The sequence below is a fragment of the Littorina saxatilis genome, linkage group LG3, assembly GCF_037325665.1.
Source record: "Littorina saxatilis isolate snail1 linkage group LG3, US_GU_Lsax_2.0, whole genome shotgun sequence".
Taxonomy (NCBI): domain Eukaryota; kingdom Metazoa; phylum Mollusca; class Gastropoda; order Littorinimorpha; family Littorinidae; genus Littorina; species Littorina saxatilis.
Genome location: NC_090247.1, coordinates 48,716,244 through 48,739,729, shown reverse-complemented (window position 1 = coordinate 48,739,729; position 23,486 = coordinate 48,716,244). Strand labels below are relative to the sequence as shown.

The 23,486-nt window shown below is 41.3% G+C and overlaps 2 protein-coding genes across 2 annotated transcripts in view; one reads left to right on the top strand and one right to left on the bottom strand.

Moving 5' to 3' along the window:
* LOC138962522 (uncharacterized) overlaps positions 1–20,868 on the bottom strand; it is a 58,829-nt gene extending 37,961 nt beyond the window's left edge. Inside the window, exons 1-11 of the mRNA XM_070334360.1 lie at positions 20,743–20,868; positions 8,831–9,042; positions 8,025–8,208; positions 5,615–5,689; positions 4,967–5,048; positions 4,434–4,518; positions 3,937–4,114; positions 2,501–2,598; positions 2,043–2,147; positions 1,504–1,588; positions 146–258 (exon numbers count right to left, since the gene is read on the bottom strand). Of these exons, the coding sequence (XP_070190461.1) occupies positions 146–258; positions 1,504–1,588; positions 2,043–2,147; positions 2,501–2,598; positions 3,937–4,114; positions 4,434–4,518; positions 4,967–5,048; positions 5,615–5,689; positions 8,025–8,208; positions 8,831–8,969 (1,144 nt within the window). The 5' untranslated portion in view covers positions 8,970–9,042; positions 20,743–20,868. The remainder of the gene's footprint in view (positions 1–145; positions 259–1,503; positions 1,589–2,042; positions 2,148–2,500; positions 2,599–3,936; positions 4,115–4,433; positions 4,519–4,966; positions 5,049–5,614; positions 5,690–8,024; positions 8,209–8,830; positions 9,043–20,742) is intronic.
* Positions 17,492–22,324, top strand: LOC138961220 (ribonuclease H-like). The gene is made up of 2 exons (XM_070332820.1): positions 17,492–18,139; positions 22,256–22,324. Exons 1-2 carry the CDS (start codon positions 17,492–17,494, stop codon positions 22,322–22,324), a joined length of 717 nt encoding a protein of 238 aa, XP_070188921.1.
* The last annotated feature ends 1,162 nt before the right edge of the window (positions 22,325–23,486 follow it).

The following is a 23,486-nucleotide window of genomic DNA, read 5'->3' as shown; positions in this document are numbered from 1 at the left end:
GCATGAAGAAAGAGGTATTCAGTTGGGAACTTAAAACTAATACGTTATAAGTCAAAATTCGTAACTAGCGTGTTCGTTTTAAGTGGGTTCGACTGTAACTTCGCATTAATATAGGCATAGGGTGAAAATAAGTCCTGATTCTTACCGTGAACTGACTGCGAGTGGTCCTCCAATTGTGAGGCAGGAATACAGGCCATATCCTCAGGGGTGAGAGTTGAGTCCTCCATTGACACAGATGACTCCTCAGACTCGCTACGACTGGAACAAAACGGCACAGGTGAGAACTCATTGAAAGGAAAGCTGATACAAAGGACTGAAGATTAACCAATTAAAGACAACTGAGTTTGGTGGTAGCAGAATTACAACAATAACAATGGCACTTTCTAATATGTGGTATAGCAGTGAACATATACATCTGCCTGCCTAGTAACTTGCACAATAAGGCCTGTGTTGGAAGATAATTGAGAAAGTATGAAAGTCATATTTGACTTTCGCCACAGCAGTTTAAAAACCTGCTGCGACAAAAACATAGGCGCTTTTTTGTATCCGGGCTCATCCTTTACAAAAAGATAATGAAAGTTTATGAAAGGTTGCTAACCGAAGTGCTTTATTTATCTGAATGGGTACAAGTTTGCTTGAACTTTTGACATGACTTTTCTTTATCTAATCTCTCTGCCCTTGGTTGTGCATTGGTTTGTTTGAGATGTGCGTATGTATACATGTAGTTGTACGTATATGCTTTTCTCCTGTGAATGACACAAAAATATTTTCTCAGCATTGAAGTAACAGATTGATGGCCAAGAGAAGCCTCACTCCTCTAGCCACTTATGGGACCGTCACATGCGCGATTCAATCGTACGATTTACCCTGTCACACGGGTGACTCGAGTCGTGGAAAATAACTACGACAAGTCCGCGACTCAGTCTCATGCGATTCCCTCGTAGCTTTGAGCTTTAAAACTTGTTCTATTCCTGCGACCCAGTCGTCAGTCAATCGCAGGGGCAGAGTCAATCAGAACGCGTTGTTGCAGCCTTCACGCCGTGACGTAATAAATGGCGGACAGTGGCGGACGTCTCTTCGTCGATTCAAAACTTATTGGAAGAACAGTTTCTTACTCAGATATAAAGGAGACGTTTTAGGCGTGTACAGCGGTCGGGAAACATTAATTGCAACTGTCTGGGAACTTTATTTCTCGCAAAGGCGTAATGCTGAAAGGTATTTTTCAGAAAGGTAGAGGGATGTTGGAACATTAGCGTCTGCTCTCACAAAGCGCGTTTGCCGTGTTCACTGTGACACGTCACTTCCGCCCCGCTCGCGTGGAGTTATCGTTCGTCAATCGTTCGTCTATCGTTCATCGTGTGACGGGTCAATGGCCTACGATGTGATGTGCGATCGGCTCAAGATTGAATCGCGCGATTGAATCTCAACGATTGAATCGCGTATGTGACTGAAGCTTAAAACCAGTGTTATTTTTACTCTATTGTATTTGCAGCAGACACCTACCTCAGAAGTCTTTGCTGCTGTACGATCTCAGCCAATCTCTCCATCAGCTCTCGCTCACTCTCAGAAGCCTCCACGTTATGATGCTCTGCACAAAGGAACAAGAAATTGTTGAATATTCTCCTTGTGACAAACAGCAACAAAAGGAGCTATTTGGGTTGGCTTTTGAACAACCCATAGTGCTTTATTTTGATTCATCCTTCTATAACACCTGTCATCTTTCTTGTACACATACACAGGGTGTGTGTTCGCGTTTGCGTGTGTGTGTGAGAGAGACAGAGAAAGACAAAGAGACAGAAAGAGAGACAGTAAAGACTTATCTTTATTCAAAAATATGACAAAAGAGTCCTACTCAACAACAATAAAAGAAATGAGTTAAGCTGAACAAAGAAGAAATGAATATTTTACACGTAATATATTCAAGCCTTTAAAAGATTTGATTTCTTGAATCCTAATCCTCAGTAATTAAAGTAACAATTAAACTTTCAGAACAGTGTAAATGTACCACAAATTCAGAGGCCTAATCAGGACATAAAGGTCACCTTGAGAGTCCGGGGGTGTGATCTGGGACGCCTGCCCCGCATCTCGTCTGCGTTGTCTTTCGTCTTCCCATAATGCAGCAAGTCCAGGGTTGCTGCCCATGTTATCTGAACAAGCGCAACAAATGATGACAATAAAAATAAACAAAGGAAAAATAAGAAAAGGGGATATTGGTGGTAATAGCAAGCTCAACTAAGCCAGGTAGCTACTGCAGCATGTGAGAAGCATTTCAATACAACTACAGGTCAGCAACTAAAAATTTATATCCAAAGACCAAATAATATGTTTCGAAGTCATTTTTGGTTCCTCTGAAAAATAATGATTATAAAAAAGAAAAAACACACACATACAACATAAAACAACCCAAAAATGCTCTGTTTTGAAAACAGATGGGTCCTTAACAAGCAAACAAAATCCGAAACAAACTAATCAATATTGTGGGGTGGAGGTGACTACAAACCTGTGACTTCTCGCCTGTTGAGGATGTCGGCAGCCACAATGTCCACTTCCAGCTCGCACACACTTTGGCGTTCCACATTTTCTGCCAACAGCATTTCACTGCAAACGCACAAAATAAACATTCTTGAAAAAAAATTAAAAAATCACACATGCTGTTCGGAAATTATAAGGTAAAAACTAAATTAGAAAAAAACAAACATTGTTAACTGTATTTTTCCTTTTCCTCCAGTATTTGCCATCGAAGGATAAAAGACGGACAAAAATGACAAAGGATATATATATATATATGTCTGATCAAGCGTCATAACACCTGTTTGTCTGTCTGGCAGCCTGTCTAATGGGTGCCTTAAAGATAAAGACAGTGAAATGTACACCACAGCACAACCCCTCCAGGAATTTCAGAGGTATTAGGCTTCACTCCATGGACCTTCCCCCCACTTATTGATTTTCAGGTCTGCACAAACCAACCAGTTTCCTCCTTCTTTCAAATTTCCCACTGGAACAAGCCATCAAAATATGACACAATCTGCCAAATCTTCACAGCCAACAGAAGTGAGTTCCAACACAGTAACTATCAAACACATTTTTAAATTCTTAGGTTTGTAGTAAAGTAAGAAATGCGTTTTGAAACAAGTCATAGTTAATGCTTGTCCGGTATAGAACTCTCTAAATGTGGTGCCTATTCTCTTACCCCTCATGGAGAAGCAATATAAATACAAATGCCTTTCAATTAAAAAAAAACCTACAGTACTTTCTTTCTTTCTTTATTTGGTGTTTAACGTCGTTTTCAACCGTTCAAGATTATATCGCGACGGAGGGAAGGGGGGAGATGGGATAGAGCCACTTGTTAATTGTTTCTTGTTCACAAAAGCACTAATCAAAAATTTGCTCCAGGGGCTTGCAACGTTGTACAATATATGACCTTACTGGGAGAATGCAAGTTTCCAGTACAAAGGACTTAACATTTCTTATATACTGCTTGACTAACATCTTTACAAACATTGACTATATTCTATACAAGAAACACTTAACAAGAGTAAAGGGAGAAACAAAATCTGTTAGTCGCCTCTTACGACATGCTGGGGAGCATCGGGTAAATTCTTTCTCGTCCCAACCAATATGGGACTCCCCCTAACCCGCGGGGGGCACCTACGGTACTTTTAACCTGAAAACATGACAAGTTGAGTCAAGCAGTAACACAGTGCAAAGAAACCTCCCTTGTAAGACCCTCTCATTCAAAACCTTCCTCTTCTTACAAAATGGCTTTTTCTCATATTCTCTTCATAACCTCTGCAAATATACCTCCAGTCAAAAATGACTTCCATTTTTACACTTCATACTTGCTGATTTCTGGAAGTTTTAAAGCAAGGTTCCAGTGTACCAATGTTTAGGTCAACAGAAGCAGTTTTACACGTGAGCATAAACAGCAACACACACCTGGGTATATTATCAGGATCCCAGTAGGTGACGCAGGGGGTGTTGCCGCTACTGCTGGTGCTAGGAGTGCGGAGGAAGGTGGGGGTGCTGGCGCATCCACCCCTACCATCCCCTTGACTGCCGTCTGGGGTACTGTTGTCACTCCCTGGTGACTTGGACACTTTAGATCGCTCTGCATCTGAAAACAGACAGCTTATCCTTAAACACATTTGCACACATAAACATAGTTGCAAACACACACATACCCTCAAGGACGTTTCAACTCATTACAGATTAGATGCAGAATATCACAACCAGACAAGTGTTGGTTTGTAATTTCATTAGTGCAAGGGTATTTTCGTCTTCTTCGTTAACCCAGCGGAAACAATGCAGTCAACACTATGCGACCTTTGCCTAACATAAGAAAAATCCTGAAGATCTTTTGTAATCATGTTGCAGCCATATAGTCTGAGAGTAAAGCATAACTGCACAAACACAGACAGCCAAACTGAACTTACCACCGTCTCCTTTATGTGACCTTCTGAACTTGACAGCCCCAACGTTGATCAGGTTCATGCCATACAGGTTGTAGTCAATGAACAACTGGGGAGAAATTATTTAAAAATATAAACCAACAAAAGCAACATTGCAAAACAAAGCATAGGCACAGATCTGAGATGTTAAAAAAAAACCTTGCCACCTACATTTCAATTCTTAATACAGAGCTTATTACAAACAGTACTAAAAATGGACAAAATTCAAATAAAACTTAAATCAAATCAAACACTATCACTCCCTGACCTGACACTATCCAGAATCAGGAGCAATTTAACTTTTCTACTGCAAATAAATCTAAAGGAATCAAAACAAAACAACCCCGGTGTTTCCTCACCTTACATTTAAACAATTACAGAGCATATTTTCACTGGTCACAGGTGAACATTTCCACACCGCTTTGCAGTACTTTGGCTATTTTCTTTTTCACAAATAATAAACAAAAACACACAAAAAAGTGCAGCCACCAAGAGAAGACTGGCAAATAAACACCAACCTGCAGGGGGAAAGGTATGTGAGCTTCATGGGGCTGGAAGGATTTGTTCATCACCGCTCCACCCAGCAACAGATCCGCTGCCCTAAGGCAATTATTAAAATTAAATTAAATAAACAAAGATATTTTAAAAATGCAACAACAAAAAACAAAAAAAACTAACAAAAAATGTGTGAAAACTATCACCCACACTTTCACAATCTTCACTCTTACAACACAGTCCATACTTCAGAACAAACATAATTATTGCTACATGTACATTGTACTTCCTCAAACTATGACCTGTGACTCAAACTATGACCTGTGACTCAAACTATGACCTGTGACAGACAAGAACATTCATCACTTTCCAATGTAAGGAAGCAAGAGTTTGAAGGCACCTTCACACAAGCACTTTGACAACTTTGGCATCAAATCATTTTCCCATTACACTTCCAAAAGTAAACGGAGCATAAGCTAAAATAGGATTACACTAACAGTCTGTGTGTCCTGAACTTTAAGTTAGTTTAAGTCATCGCCAATCAATTTCAAAGGTGCAATATAATGGTTGAAGTATTGAGCACAGCCACCAAAAGAGCAAAGCCCAATAAACCTGTTCTCTTTCACACTGAACTGTTAATTTTGTATTTAGAGTTAAAAATGTATACTTACTTGCGAACAGAGTTGGGGTTGTACAAGTAAATTTTCAGGAACTGCTGTTCTTCACCATGGTAACCATACATGGGTCTGCACAACAACAACAACAATGTTTTTATTACTGACCAGTCATCAAGAACCAACTGACCAAACAAGGACCCAGCAGCCAGACAAACATTTGCTGGAGCAGGTGATTATCAAACTGAATAATACTGAACCCACTGGAAGAAACACAAATCTGTTACTTACCATCTCAGAAGGCATGTATACTAGTAACCCAATATCAGTGGTGTAGACTGAGAAATGCTTCCCACCACTTGCTGGAATCAATAATCTCCATCACTGCCCGTAACCAGAACAATTATTCGCCCTCACATCCCCCCAAGGACTCCATCAGATGTCCAGCCCTGGCCGTTCCATTTCTCTCCATGGCGCCGAGTGCAACTTTCATACATTTTCTTTGGTTTCCGTAGGAACATCAACAGCTGATATGGAATTAACCACCTAAGTCCAGTTGATGATTCTATTGCCGCGGTTACAGACTGAGAATTTTGATCCCAATGAGGCAAGTTTACTTTGGGGAGACAGGGAAGGGGGGATGATGAGGAAAGTGCGCAGGCAACCAAGAGCCATGGCCTGACCCAGCTGACAAGCCATGAAGGATCGCCCTGGGTGGGTGGGAGGAAAAGAGGAAAGGGGAGGAGGGGGGAGGGTGGATGTGGTGAAGGTGGGAGATGTCAAAGGGAGAGGAAAAAAAGAGAAGGCTAAGCAAAAGTCTGCAGCCATCTTCTCCTCTTCTTCCCACCAGCTATAATCAGAAAGTGTTGGGCAAAGAGGCCGAGATGGGTGGCACCAGGGAAATAGGACTGTGGGAGGCTAGTGGATGGAGACAGGGTAAATTGGAGAACAGGAGGGTGGGTAGGGGCGGAGGTGGGAAGAACGGAGGGGGGTGGGTGGGGAGACAGGAGGTTAAGTGACAAGGAAGAGGCAGCCTGGCAGTAATCAATAATGCCGGGAGGGGTAGGAGAGAAGGGCAGGCTGGGGTAGTGGTGAGGGTGGTGGTGGTGGCCAGTGCCGGACATGCCTGCTAAGCAGTGCCAGCCTGAGTGACACACAGGGCTGATCAATAGAATGGAACTGGAAGGGGCCCTGAGAATACCACTACTTGTAGGTGCTGGGGGTCCACATCACACAAACAGTACATTACCAACAGGGGGGTCCACACCAAAGAAATAGTACACTACCAGTACAACACACAGAGAATACAATCTGCTGAAAGGAAAAAGTCAGAAAATTAAGTGGACCTGCAATGCCAAGGCACTGCATACCCCAGCGAAGGACAAATCCCCCCTCTCTCTCTCACCCCCCCCCCCCCCCCCCGATACACACACACAAACCTCTTTCACCCCCCCCCCCCCCGATACACACACACAAACCTCTTTCAGAAAGGCAACATAGGCTCAGAGAGAGAGAGAGAGAGAGAGAGAGAGAGAGAGAGAGAGAGAGAGAGAGAGAGAGAGAGAGAGAGAGAGAGAGAGAGAGAGAGAGAGAGAAAACTTTAGACACAAATATATAAAGAGAAAGAAATAGTGACAAAGTGATAGAGACCATGTGTACACACACACACATGCAACATTCATGCTCACAAAGCACAACCTCACATACACACAGTCAAACACATACACCCTTACATGATCTATCTATCTATCTATCTCTCTCTCTCAGTTATACACCCACTCACACTCTCTCTTATACAGACTCACACACATGCGCGCACCACTCACACGCACAATGCCACATAGACAACCACACTAAAACACCCTTATACACACACACACATGTGCACACAAACATGTATGCAGACACACACAAGCCACGCGCGCGAGAGAAAGTCGCAAGAGAGAGGATGACGTCACGCTGCATTGACGTCAAAACATCTTGACGTAGTGAGCATATTGCCGTAGTCTCGGAAATTCTACCCCAACAAAGCGGCTCTGGGTTGGCCCTGGATCAAAAATCGAAGAATTGGTCGGCACCCACCGTATTTTAGTTAGTATGTTCCCAATTTTGGTGAACTTCCATCTCCAACTGTAGCCTCAGTTAGGTCACTAAGAATCCTTCTTTATCATGTATTATCGGCATGAACATTTTTCAAGTCGATTACAGTATAGCGTTCATGGGATACCTTCAGCTTCGCTGGGATAAGGCAGATGCGAAAATTTTTAGGTTTACATGTATAAAGCGGACACTAAGTTCAAAGGTCTGTCTCGAGCCTAAAAAAACTGGTAAAGTTTCAACAGATCACAACATCCACAGCTGTCAAACAGTCAAGGTTTTATTTTTGCAAACAACAAGATGACTTCCAAATGAAAACTAACCACTGCTCGGTAACCCAATTGGAAGTGGAGAAAAATGATGCACTTACATGCCAGAGACGAGTGAGATCTTGAAGACATGGTGTGTATTGGCATTGCTGTTATTGGCCACGTTAATGGCTTTGTCCAGACTGGCGGCAAAGCGCCGCATGTAGCTGTCTGCAGGCTGTGTCCCGTCGTAGGGCACGTACAGGTAGGGAAACACACCATGCACATGCATGCATGTTTTCTGACCTGCACAACCACAACACAGGAAGCATGCTAACCATCAGAGAGAAATCAGTCATTCCGAGATGAAGTCACTCCTATATCCTGCACTCAATAGATGGACGACCTTGAAATTCAATGAACGTAAAGAAACCTTTACAACTGCATACATAGTTCATCAAAGAAACTATCAGTAGTATCAGTGCAATACATACAATTCGTACAAACACTAAATGACTATATTTAGTCTCGCTGTTAACTGTAAAGTTTTGCAACCAAATACTAGAAAAGAAAACTGCCTTCACAGCAAATAAAGCTACCACATTAAAACTAACTTGGCACAGACTATACCTTGTCAATTAAGTTGCTCATGAGACTTCTCACTAAAGCTTTTATCTTACTTGAACACAAGATTTGAGAAGAACTGTGCACATGGTTAACTAAACAATACTCCTCCCTGTTGGTATTAAAAGGATAATTGGTTGAAACAAAAAATCATCCAGCAGAAATCAGTGCTTCTAAAGTTAGCTCACTCCTAGTATGTTCACTCCATACAAATCTTGAATATGACTCCTTTGATATGTTTGATCAAACTGTTAGAAATACCTACTTACATACACGCACAATCAAAAAAACGAGGGCTACAAACCTGCTGGGGTGGCTCCAAAGATACGCAGTATGGGGACCTTGCGAACATCATTGGACCGGAACGAAGAGTACAAGACATCCAAGTCCTGCAGTGGATCAGCCTGATAGTGGCTGGTGCTGACAATTCGCACAGAAAACATTTTCTCTGGCGCTGGTTCTCTCTTCCCCGGGCCACAATCACCCACTATGGCCCCCGTTCACAGCGTGGCCATCCTGTCATGAAATCACTTTTTAATGATAAAAAAAGAATAGGGAGCGATGGTTTTAGCATCAGTGTCAACACAAAACAAAGTAAAAGATAAGCAAATTTGAAACATTTCCAAGGTAAATTAAACAAGTCGCGTGAAGCGATATAAAATCATTTAGTCAATCGGTATCAAACTAAATGATCAACACCACAAACCAGTCATCGCCAAGACTACGAGGTACATTTAAATAGTCTCGGCTAACAATACCAAGACGGATCACGCTCGTCTCCGCGAAGCATGCGACCATATAGTACTTACTGAACCTATTTTCTGTAATTCTGAGCACATTGTTAGAGTGAACATGAAATATCTATATAGTTTTGAATTCAAGAGAAGATGAGGAATACAATGCAGTCATTGTTTAATCCGTTACTAAAAATTCAATTTTAATTACAACTTTAACGAACAAACTAATTAATTTAATTTTTAAGATTTCGAGCTGAAATGCAATACCATAGTCCGGACTTCGTCGAAGATTGTTTTACCAAAATTTGAATCCATTTAGTTGAAAAATGAGAGAGTGACAGTGCTGCCTCAGCTTTCACAAAAACCCGGATATGACGTCATCAAAGACATCTATTCAAAAAAGGAAAAAAACATCTGGGGCTCCTCTTACTCTCAGAGCAGAACTACGTCACGTGTACTCAGTTTTACATTTGAGATTTTTCTCCTCACATTCACTTGATAATAACTTACTCTATAAACATAAGAGTAACTTCAGTAAGGGAACCAAAGGGGGAAAATCTAACATACATTTTACTAATCTGGCCACACATACATTTGTCTGACATGGTCATGAATGTGTTTTTTGTTACTGTTAGTGCATGTATAAATGTTATTGTTACCCTTACAGCAGAAGACACCCCACCTTAAATCAAGATTTTACAATCTGAAGTAAACTCTATACTGCTCTTTTCAGTTTCTCATGAAATCTTGCCTGAATAACACCCCCACATTTTAACCATTGCAAATAAATGTGTGTTAGTTGTTACTGCTGCTGCACAGTCAGACAATCTATCGCAACTGGCATTCAAAATGTTGGTGTCAAACAGTAAATCACTGAAGACAGGGGTTGGTACAAGGACTGCAGGTCTTCCCTCAGGGTCATGACATGTCAGTTTAAGGTATACATGTTTGCATAGAGTCTAGACTGAAGACACATTCTCCTTTGATATGACTGAGTACTAAGACTATGCAAGTAAGTGAGTAAGACTAAAGAGTAAGACAGCACCCACTGCCTGTGTACAATAGTACTTCACAGGAAAAGCCTTGGGGGCCTGTTTAGTTGAATAATGGCCTATACACCAGTGATACACCAGAGTCTCCCGGCCTACCTCCTCCCCACATTCTTTCCCAGTCAGGGTTTCCCCCCTTATCACACCACACAGAGACCCAACCCAGTGTGTTCTCCTGTACAACAGTGAGTAATGAGCACAGACTGCACCACAGGTGGTTTTCAGATCATTCTCCTTCTAAGGCAAACAAAAACTAGAAGAGGAACCTGTGCAAACAACTTCCCCCTGTGCATGCCACTGATCATTGTGGCAAACAGTATACCCTCCACTTGAGGGACTACAACTGTTTTTGTTTTTTACTTGAAAAATAAAATAAATTTCTGATTTAAAAAACTTGATCCTTGTGAAAAGCAGTATCGTTGCTAAACATACTTGATTTTTCTTTTCCTTTGAGGGAGTATTTTCTAAGCAGTGGCCTTTAGTCACTGACGCATACGTTTTGATCTGACGCACTGGTCTGATCCCTGGCCAGTTCGACTGTATTGACAACATGTTACATGTACACTGATGTTAGGGATGTTGCCACAAATTCATACCTATAGGACAAATGTCCTGAGCTCTTCGGCATCAATAGGAAATTTGACTGCTTTCAGACATTTTAATAGGACATTATAATTTTGTGCAAAACACAAAATCATGATCACCCACACATATCAATATACCAACATTGTGTACGTATATATTGTTTTATCACTTTTGTTTCAAACAGGACACACACAAAAAAGAAACAAACAAACTAAAAAGCAACCAAAAACTTCAGCACTCTTAGTCTTACTTTGATTGGCACACAAACTGCATGATTTCCTGCTAGAGCTTTTTCTTGACATATTCGACAAAACAGTTTACCTATATAGATGGTCTCTTTGCTGTCAAATTATAACCAACTAGTACTACTATTAAGGCCTAAAAAAAAAATAGGTGTGGTTACGGTAACCCGACCTACCCTATTTTTAGGGGCCGACCCTATAACTTTTTATTACATTTGTCACAAAAAACAACAAAAAAAAACAGTGCAGAAAACGCAATGAAAGCAAAATCGCCCGAGTCACACACTTATTTCCCTGTCAAGTAGGTTTAATTTGTACACATTAGAAAAAAAAGTTAAAAAAAAAAAAAAAGTGATTGCCTACCTTCCCACCCTATTTTTTTTGGCTATGTTACCGTAACCACACCTATTTTTTTGTGTGGCCTAAACAGGGTCAACATGAATAGTTAACCTTATTAAAAGAATGTCCTGTTGTACATCTTCAAGTCACGAAACTTTACTTTCCGTGATTGTGGAGGTTTCAGCGGTGACACTATCATTGGCGCTGTCATTTTCTGGAATTATGCTATTGCTAGCCGTGTTTTCCCATGTTCTTCTTGGCCCTAATGTAGCACACGATGCCGTTGAAACGCCAAACGTGTTCAGCTTTTTTGTTTGTTTGGCAGGCTTTAGCTTTTTTCAGTGGCATAATTCAGTGCCGTGCGTTTCAACTCTAACCCAAAGCAAATTAAAGCATACGCGAGCCTTGGTCAGTTGAAGTTTTCTCCCGTACTCCTAACTTTAGTGTGCTGTCAGAAGACGGGTGTACACAAACATCTCATACCGCAAACGGTTCGGAAAACGCAAGATCTGCACTGCACAACTTCAGTGCACCTGTACGCGAGAGCGCTCGGTCACTTTTTAAAGATTTTTATTATGAAAGGAAAATTATCAAATAACGCGCTGTCCGAAGGAATGGAGTTCTTATCGGACAATGACCGCGCTCAGTTGAAAACGATAAGACATCTGACCGCTATGCGGCTAAGTGAATCGGACATTTGAGCCTTTTAATCGGTCTATGTCCGATATCCGACGCCTAATGACATCCCTGTGATTTGTTTGTTTGTTTGTTTATTTGTTGCTTAACGTCCAGCCGACTACGCAGAGCCATATCAGGACGAGGAAGGGGGGGATGAAGGGGGCCACTTGTCAAGCGATTCCTGTTTACAAATGCACTAACCCATTACTTGTGTCCCAGCAGGCTTTAGTAAAACTAAATTAATACCTACTGGAAGATTACCAGTTTCCAGTATGTTAAAATAGGCTTAACCTATCTACTGCTGGACTTACATCAGAACACTAACAGATTAAACTATACATGAATCGCGAGACAAGCGGCAAGAGAAGAGATTTTTGGAAAAAATACAGGTGAATGAGCAAGAAGGCAGAAAAAAGAAAAGAATTCATGAAGAAAAAGAGAGCATGACAGGAAAGAGGAACCAAAAATCTACCTAACAGCAAACTAGAAAGCTCCTGCGGTTCCAAAAACAGGAGGGGCCTTTAATTTCATAACCGCAGTGCCCCACTGCGGGAGACATCCCTGTGATGTAGGAGGTCTTTTGACAGAACAAACATTACTATACAGATATATTGAATTTAGCTCCAACAGACCTATTGTCATCTGAGTCTTGGAAAAACAATGTCTCAGCAATCATTTAGCTGCTTCTCTTCAACGCCAACGGTAGTTGTCACAACTCACATGTAGGGATGTACTGTTAAAAGCCTTTCTTCTCCAAATCAAAAGCACAATAATTGACAGGGACTGGTACATGGACTGATGGAGCTTACATGACACCACAAACACATGAATTCAATAACGAAAACAAACCCAAGAACTTTTCCATTACCATGTGTGCCAGGTGGACAAGTAATTTCTTCAAAAATGTAATGAATACCAAATTACTGACAGATCAACCTTAACGCACAATTATAATAAAAATAAAAGAAATGTCAAAATCAAAAGGACTATGAATGTAGATGTAAATGCTTGTATAACAAATGCTTGTATAACTGTGTTTTAATTTTAAATGTGTCAAGCGCAAAGAGCATAATTGTAAAGTTATGATGTTGCGCGATATAAATGCTCATTTATTATTATTATTATTAGAGACATCAGTAACGTTGTCAGAGACCTGAACGCCTGCATCCTGCAAGCAGCCCACGAGTCTATCCCACGAGGTGCTCGCAAAGAGTACAAGCCATACTGGACCAACCAGCTACAAGAACTGCAGGATGAGATGGAATCTGCCAGACAGGCAGCAGAAAGTAGCCCATCAGATGAGAACCACCTACGGCTCCAGCAGACAAAGGCTGAATTTCTCAAGGCAAAGATCCAGGCCAGACGCAAAAGCTGGAGAGAAAAAACCGCTGCGCTGAATCTTGAGAGAGATGGAACGAAGCTGTGGAGAGTCGTAGGACAGCTCAATGATGAAGAAAACAGAAGCCAGAATGTGACACTGGAAGAGAACGGAGAGATGCTGACAGGGAGACGAGCAGCTAACCGTCTTGCTGACAACTATGCAGACGAGAGCAATGTACCTGTCAGTCCTGTCCAACAAAGAGAAGCAAGAAGAGAACAGAGAGAGCGTCCACAACACCACACAGATGTGGAACCCATGAAGCAACCCCTCACTCTTCATGAGCTACAAATTGCCTTGAGGAAACTAAAAACCAGGAAATCCCCAGGGCCAGATGGGATCACGAACGAGATGCTGAAGCACCTAGGCAACACAGCTGTCCTGAAACTACTGGAGGTCTTCAATCTCAGCTGGGACACAGGCAAACTGGCACAAGTTTGGCGAGAGGCCATCATGATTCCTATCCATAAGAAAGGAAAGGACAAGAAGAAGCCTGCTAGTTACAGACCAATCAGCTTGACCAGCTGCACTGTGAAGACCCTAGAGAGGATGGTCAACCAGCGCCTGCTTTGGTATCTAGAGACTGAGAACATCCTGGCTCCTGAACAGGCAGGCTTCAGACAGTTTCACAGCACAGAAGACCAGGCAACCTATCTCTCCCAAGAAATAGAAGATGCATTCCAGGAACAGAAGGTCCTCTTCGCCACCTGGATTGATCTACAGAAAGCCTTTGACAAGGTCTGGACTGATGGTCTCCTCGTGAAACTGCAGAGATGTGGAATCGCAAGCAACATGCTGCGATGGATCAGATCCTATCTTCACAACCGCAGAGCAAGAATCTCGGTCAACGGTCGAGTCGGCAAGAAAATACTACTGCGACATGGTGTCCCACAAGGAGGAGTCCTCTCTCCTACACTCTTCTTGGTCTTCATCAACGACCTTGTACAAATTCTTCCCAAAGGTATCCACGCTGCATTATATGCTGATGATTTGGTGATGTGGTGCAAGGAGGAATACGCCACAACTGCCACTTACAGGATGCAACTGGCTGCTGACCGGCTGGCGGCATGGGCAGATGAATGGTGTGTTGCCATCAACAAGGAAAAGTCCTCCACAACACTCTTCACCCTATCCTCAAAACAAAAGACCGGAACCATCAAGCTTGGTGACACACCCCTGAGAAGTGATGACGAGGCAACATATCTTGGTGTCACTTTTGACAAGAAACAGACCTGGAAACCCCACATCCACAATGCTGAAGCAAAGGCCAGGCGCAAGCTTGCCATCATGCGGAAGCTAGCCGGAACCAGCTGGGGAGCAAACGAAGAGATACTCAAGCGAGTCTACCAGGGAGCAGTCAGGCCCCATCTTGAGTATGGCTCCACAGCTTGGTCTACAGCAGCGAAGACCCACCAGCAGACACTGGACAGGGTCCAAAACCAAGCCCTCAGGATCATTACTGGATCGATGAGATCCACACCAATAAAGGCCATGGAAGAAGTTGCTGCCATTCAACCCCTCAGTCAGAGAAGAGACGCCAAGGTCATGGTTCAGACAGAGAAATTCAAGTGCCTGCCTGCACATCCGATGAAGAAGAGGATGGATAACCTGACAAAGAACCGCCTCAAGCGCAGCAGCTTCTTACATGAAAGCAAGAGACTTGCCAGAGAGCACCAAGCCTCTGTACCTCCATCAGCACTACCAATCAGCTTCTCAGATCTGCCGCAGCCATGGAATGAAGACTACAAGAATCTTCACATCTCCACCACAGTCCCCTGAGGTCAGGCACAATACTGAGCAAAAAGTACAAAATGAATGGTAGCCACTTTCTGGATTTTTTTTTGCAAAGAACTGTTTTCTTCTGGTTGTTAATGTTGTTGTATTGTGATTAAAGAGAGAATAAAGAATTAATATCATTTTACAGATTATTTTTTCTGTTGATGGTTATTTTGTTTTTGATTATTTTCCATTGAAAATACAACTTAAAATGGCCACTGAAACCTGACAAAAATGAGTGGTCTTGTTTGAGAAAGCACAATGGTAAGTGAAGCAGTTTGTAGTGTCATGTTTGTATTTATTTTGGTCAAACTAAGTGTATTTAACAATTAGATATGCTCATTTTCTTTCTTTACCGTATAATGTGTCGTTAGCGTGGACGAAAAAATTGCATTCTGTAAGTAATGCTTCGTGTCTCACTTCACACGCTGATCTAAGTCCATACCATCATCATATCTTTCACATGCAACTCGATATTTCCACTGATAATTGGAAGTTACTGAATAAAATGACACAATCTAGCACAAATAAAAGCAATCAAAAGACCTAGCGTTGTGAAAGAATGTGTGAAAGGCAATATCCGACGTTTTGCGTCACTGCGTTACTTACGTTTTTGCACTTCCAAAATCTAACGCGAAGTCGACACAGGCACACAAACGAATGTCAATCGACTCAATGCACTGCGGAAATTTCCACAGATTAAGAATAAATGGCCTTCACCTTTCCCACAATGCATTGAGAGGAGGTATTTTGACCTAGAAGTTGTTCGTGTCTTTGGCGTTTCGCGCAAACTTACGACATCTCAAAGAGTTTTTCAGACAGACGAACTTCAAGAATCATCGATCCCTAATTGATTTTGCTGTATTCAGTTGAGTTACCCAACAGGCAACTACTTTTGTTCATGTTTTATGCAAAATCACCAGCATTTGTTTAAATTGATGCTGAACTTAGTGGATTTCGTTCGTCATTCTCGCCACTCTGCCGACATTTCTTGGTGTCTTTCAATACGAACGTCAGGAAAATTTGACCTTTTCTTGAACCAAAGTTTATATTTTTGTGATTGACTTAAAGTTTCTTCGAGTTTGTATAAAGAAAGCTGTGAAGGGGAAATATTAGTTACATTTTCCTGCATTTTAATAGTGTGGCTTGTTTTAGATTACGTTCGTATTTCTGACACCATTTTCGTTTCGTGTCACTCGAACCAACGCAATCAGCAATTCAGTTCATTGTGGCAGATGGCAGATACAATGTAAATCAAAACATGTTTACGTATGTTATCTGCTACAGAAAACAGAAAAAGAAAACAAGCGAATAAGAAAAATAATCAGTTGTGAAACGATGATAATTGATGATGTTGGTAATGTTGGACACAACAATTCAGGTGTCAAAAATAACTTACGTAATAATTTTCAGACTTTGCCTGTAACTGTGAATATTTGCCATTGTTGCAATGAATCGAATGAGTGAGATCATTTCAAACTGTATCAGGAACCTCTTACACATCAGACTAGATTTCAAGAGTACTAGAATTCAAGCATAACAGACTTCACAATTTTGGTGTCTTCATAACTTACGCTTGGTGTCTTCATAACTTACGCTACATCTGATTCACTTGCCATATTATTTTCAGGCCTTCACTTTTGTTTTCAGTTGTGTTGCATGGTCTACCAGAAAGGTGATCAATTAAATCAGCAGCATTACAATGCTGCCTAATCTTGTTCTTGTAAAAAAATGATGGACTTGCCAAATGATGTAAGTAATGGTGTCTTCACAACAACTATTTCTTGCTCAATTGATTTACACAAAATGTAGGTGCTGTCTGGCTGGATTTTATGGATAAAATGTAACTCAAACACTAGACAAAATCAAAGATTCCAAAAGTTTTAACTTGATAGAAATATCTTGCAGTTGGTGTCCACCAAGTACTTACATCATTGTCCATGCATACCTATGATTGACGATCAATAAAGGAAAGAGACATGAAGGCAATTATGTTTTGACTTTTATTTCCGGTAAAGCTGTGTTTTAGCTCCCATTACAGTTATAGACTTTTCCATCTGAGCATTTTTTATTTTTGATGCTCATGTCAGAATTTCATTGCTCAGTATTGTGCCTGTCCTCCCCTACGTTACCTCAAGAGATTCCCAGAACGACACTGCCAGGCGCACCCTAACACTCGCCATGATTGCTGAACGGTACCCTGAAGACGCCTGGATCCACGCGTATACAGACGGTTCAGCAACAAACGCCGTGGCCAATGGAGGAGCAGGTGTACTTGTCAGATCTCCTGAGGGGCACACTTCCACAGCAGGGATACCAACAGGAAAGTACTGCTCAAACTATGCAGCAGAAGTTCAGGCCATCATGCAAGCAGCCTCCATGATTCATGACTCGGAAAGCGAATGCCCCCAAGTTGTATTCCTCTCCGATGCACTGTCTGCCTTGGAAGCCCTTGCAGGAAACAAACTTCCTCGTCTGATGGAGAAACTCCAGGAGCTTGCCAAGACTCGACGAGTAGTCCTGCAATGGGTTCCAGCACACTGCGGAATTCCAGGCAATGAAACAGCTGATGAGCTCGCCAAACTCGGAGCCAGGGAGGAACAACCAGACAACCCAGTCAGCTTCGCTGAAAAGAAAACCCTCGTGAAGGCAGCAATGCGACCACAATCCACGAGAGACGCATATCATCTCCTAGAACGATGGCAGCAAGTAGTGATCATGCGACTACGAACTGGTCACTGTCGCCTCAACGCCCACATGTTCAGGAAGCTGAAGCTGACCCCATCACCAACCTGTCCCTGTGGTCTGGAAGACCAGACTCCAGAACATGTCTTAATGACATGCCCCCAACTCAAACCAATCAGAGACAAAGTGTGGCCAGCATCAGTCCCTCTCCGCACCAAACTCTATGGGAGCAGACAAGACCTGGAAGCCACGACGTCATTCGTCTCGCAGACTAAACTGATGGTGTGACGGCGAACGCAAGAAGAAGAAGAATTATTATTATTATTATCAGCACAATGTATCCAGTCCATTCCGCAAACAACCAAATGTTCAGTGGCAACAGCTGTACAGAACAGTTAGTACTGAGCTTTGCAGTATGTCGTTATTGCGAGATATTTATTTTAGCTAAGTTTTCTCTCATTTTGATTTAGTTTTCTTTTTCAACTTGTTTTCAATAAAAGTTGCAAAACGGAATGGAATTTCTGAAAAATACCCCAAAAAGATAGTGGCAACAGCTGTACAGAACAGTTAGTACTAAGCTTTGCAGTATGTCGTTATTGCCAGATATTTATTTTAGCTACGTTTTCTCTCACTTTGATTTAGTTATCTTTTTTAACTTGTTTTTAATAAAAGTTGCAAAACAGAATGGAATTTCTAAAAAAAATACCCCCAAAAGATAGAAAAACATCAAATTCTACCGATGTTGCTAAGCATCACATGTAGTACATGTATTAGTAACACTCCTGCATTTGGAGCGCTATTAACACTGAGCCTTTGGGCTTAAAACAAAACCAAGAAACTGTCTTTAGCACTGCTGCAAGCATACAGGTTTACGCAAGTGTCACTCAACTGTTTTAATGCTGTGCATAATATATGTACTTCACTTGACCTAAGAAATGCATAGAACTTTACAGAACATCCTTGAAAATGAAACTCATTTAAGTACCGTAAAATCCCTAGCATAAGCCCACCCCCCCTGTGCACAGATTTAGGGCAAAATTGGGGGGTGGGCGTTTGCTAGGGATAGACCCCTTTGCACAACCTAAGTTTTGTGCTCAACCGTGTAATTGAGTGAATACAAACCCCGAAAGCATGTAAGTTAGGTCGTGTGAGTAGAAGGGAAGGAAAAAAGAAGAAAAAAAGGACTTTGAGGCAAAGAAGGCCAACCATGAGAGAGAGAGAGAGAGAGAGAGAGAGAGAGAGAGAGAGAGAGAGAGAGAGAGAGAGAGAGAGAGAGAGAAAAGGACTGGCTCTTCTGAAAACAACACGAGCATAGTCATTCATATAAATTTATAAAGTAAAAAGAAAATCGCCAGACCTTTGCAAGGACAAACAATAACAACACAATTCCGGGAAAAAGAAACTTGATGAAATGTCGAAATGTCAACACCAATGAAGCCCTTTCTTTCTGCACAGGGAAGAAATTACACGATAGTCTTTGGAAATGAAACGTTAACTGAACTTGGATTTTGTCTTCAAAAGGCCCAATCTTTCTGAGAAAGAAAAACCCACAAACTTAGGAAAAAAAAGAGAAGAGAAACTCGAAAAAACATGAACGATGGGTGGGAGTGAGGAGAGGGGACAAAGAATAAGAAAAAAGAAAAGAAACACGAAAAGGTAAAGAAGGGGAAAAAGATGACTTTTAGAACAGTCTGCACAAATCCTAGTGAAAGTGAGCCTATAGTCTCTTTGAAAAAATCAGGGTGGGCGTTTGCTAGGTAGTTACCCCTGTGCACAACTTTTGGCCCAAAGTGGGGGGTGGGCGTTTGCTGGATGGTGGGCTTATGCTAGGGATTTTACGGTAATTCCATTCATGTCAATGCATAATAATTAGGTAATAACTAATTTTAAACATGTATAATTATAATAAAAATAAAAGAAATGTCAAAATCAAAAGGACTAAAAAAACCACACACAAAAACAAGGAAGGTGTGTTATTCGAATGTTAAATTTGTGAAAAAACAAACGTTACATTCACTGATTCCCAAATTAAACGTCCCAATAACAATTAACATACTTGGTGTTTAAAACTTTGAATCTGAATTTTGGAACGGTCGTTGGCAGTCTATTTGTTGCTACTGTGTTAGCAAATTCAGTCTTTAAGTAAACCGTCAAACTCTAACAGTGGATGGGGGGTAGGGGGGTCTAGGATGAGATTGAGACTGAGACTGTGAGACCGAGGTTGAGACTACAGAGAGAGTCTTCAAGTTCAGATGGACGTGAGACTATGAGGTGTAGTTTTATCCGTCCTTGACGCCAAACCTGCTACCGTCAGAAGGAAGAGAACAGACACAACCGAACGCACACGCAAAAAACGCAGAGGTTGGCGCTCATCTAACACGAACATCCACTGCCAGAACTGGCTTTTGTTTTGATGGACAGCAGACAAGGCATCTGCTCTGACTCTAGCTCAAAACCAGCATTAAATCAATGATAATTACCGACAACGGCAGGAGGAAAAACGGCAATGTCTACAATCGATTGCGAAATAATATAAACAGGAGTCCAACGCACGAGAGCTTACGGCAAGAGAAGACAGGAAAAGGATAGGCCATGAAAGACAACGCGGCGACTTCCAAGTTCAACGCCGGAGAACAAGACGTGACGGGGTGCATTGCCAGTGCTTCAATGGCGCGGGGCACGGCTGCGCAGTTTTTCTCGCACAACACGTTGAACATCCGTACAGTCAAACAGAAAATGTTGCTTACCTGGTACCAGATCGATTAAATGCCACTTTCATGAATCCGATTAGGTGTTTTTGGCAGAAAATTGGTGGAATTCATTTTATTTCACATGCAGGTCAAACAGCGCCACCTGCAAAACAAAGAGAAGGAAGTGGCGGCAACCAGTCTTTTTTGGATTGCACTTACTTCCCTTTGACCGTCTGCATGTGTTTTGTTTCGTGCTATGAAATTACACAGAAGACAGGATGTAGTGACGAACAAACTTGATGTACCCTAAATCTGAAGTGTAGAACTGCTTATTTTACTTCAATTACTCATTAAAATAAAAAGAAAAGTCGGTGTCAGATTCACTTGCAAGCTTTGCCTCAACTCTAGCCATTGAGCATTTTTGAACATACCATTTGAACATAACGAATTAAAGGGATACGCGGCATTTGACCAAAAATATGACAGTGCTCTAATATTTTCTGGGCAAGATATAGACACCATCCACATTAATTTAGTGTAAAAAAAAAGTAGGGTCAACGTTTTAGTTTTTTTGCTATGAAGCCCTCTTTTCGGCAGTTTCTGAACATTTTGACCAAAACAGTGGTTATATGATATGCATGGTGTTCAGCAGTCATAATAAGTGAATGGGTACTTTTTTTGTATTGTGGTAGGTAGAATATGCTTTTTAGTAACAAAATATGTCAATTGACACAAAAAATTAAAATAAACTCAAACCGATAACGACATCCTGTGTTGAAATAATTACAAAAATCAGCGAATCTTGTTGTTCAAACAACCATAATGACAAAAGAAAATATGACAGCACTCTGATTTTCTTGCAGCAGGATATTTGATATCTTACCTTCAAAATAAACACAAGAAAACTGTAGGTCAACGTGCTTTTTTTCGAGTGGCAGCATCTTTTATACCCCTACCCCCTACTTTTTGGAATAAAAATCATAGGTATTATAAGGAATATGCGAGTGCTCTAATATTTTCTGGGCAAGATATAGACACTATTCACATTCATTTAATGTAAAAAAAAGAATAGGGTTACCATTTTAGTTTTTTTTTTTTTTGTTGCTTTCAGGCCCTTATTATAGCAATTTTGTGCGAATTTTGGGCAAAACGGTGCACGTGGTTACATGAAAAATGCATGGTGTTCAGCAGTCTTTAGGGAATGAGTATTTCTTTTTTGATTGTGGTACAGAGAATGCTTTTACTACTGTAAAACTTTTAGTAATCAGATGTGTCAATAAAAAAAAAATCAAAGGTAGACTCAGATCCTTTAATATATAGGAAAAATCAAAGGTAGACTCAGACCCTTTAATATATAGGAAAGCCTTCTTAAAACATCATTCCTACCTTCAATTTAAGTAAATTCGTTGAATATACAATAATAGTTTAGTAGACAAACATAATGCTGAACATCGTCACATTCGTTGAAATCAGTTGTTGTTGTTGTTGTTGTTGTTGTTGTTGTTGTTGTTGTTGTTGTTGTTGTTGTTGTGTTGTTGTTGTTGTTGTTGTTGTTGATGACGACGACAAGGACGATGATGGTGATGAGGAGGATGATAAAGTTGTTGCTGGTGCCGGTGCTGGTGATCTGCGTGTCTGAATGACTGGGGGTGTCGGGGCCGTGAGGCTGGTGGTGCCAAGGGAGAATATGGTGGTGCCAGTGGTGCAAAGTAGTAAGAGTTGTAGTGTCAAAGTTAAGTTGGTGGTGTCACAGAAAGAATGGTGGTGTCAGAGTGAGGTTAGTGGTGCCAAAGAAGAGTTATGGTGTCAGTGGTGCAAAGTAAGAGTGGTGATGTCAGAGTCAGTTTAAGTTGGTAGTGTAAGATTAACAAGTCGCGTAAGGCGAAATTACTAAATTTAGTCAAGCTGTCAAACTCACGGAATGAAACTGAACGCACTGTATTTTTTTCACCAAGACAGTACAGCTTCGTCAATCCCCGCGAGAAGGAAATCGCTCACCTCCCACGTGCAAAACGCAGTGATATGCACACGCCAGAATAGCGCGGTAGCGTATTGTGCAAAGCAGGAATTAAGCGCGCTTTTCTGTATTCGTGTTAACTTTCTGAGCTTGTTTTGAATACAACCTATCATATCTATATGTTTTTGGAATCAGGAAACGATAAAGAATAAGATGAAATCATTTTTGGATCGATTTCTTAAATTTTAATCGTAAGACTAATTAATCTATTTTCGTTAATTGTGATCACATTTTAAGAGTAAACATGACATATGTATATATTTTTAGATTCAGAATGTCATGAAGAATACGATGCAATCAATTTTAAATCTGTTTGCGAAAAATCGATTTTAATGACAACTTTAATGAGCAAACTCATTAATTAATTTGTATGCCTCCAAGCTGAAATGCAATACCAAAGTCCGGGCGTCGTCGAAGATTACTTGACCAAAATTTAACCAATTTGGTTGAAAAATGAGAGCGTGACAGTGCTGCCTCAACTTTCACGAAAAGCCGGATATGACGTCATCGGACATTTATCAAAAAAATGAAAAAAAATGTCTGGGGATATCATACCCAGGAATTCCCATGTAAAATTTCATGAAGATCGGTCTAGTAGTTTTCTCTAAATCGCTCTACACACACACACACACACACACATACTGTGGACTGGGTGGCCGAGTGGTAACGCACTTGCGCTCGGAAGCGACTCGGAGAGGTTGCGTGTTCGACCCTGGGTCAGGCCGCAATTTTCTCCCCCCTTTCCTAACCTAGGTGGTGGGTTCAAGTGCTAGTCTTTCGGATG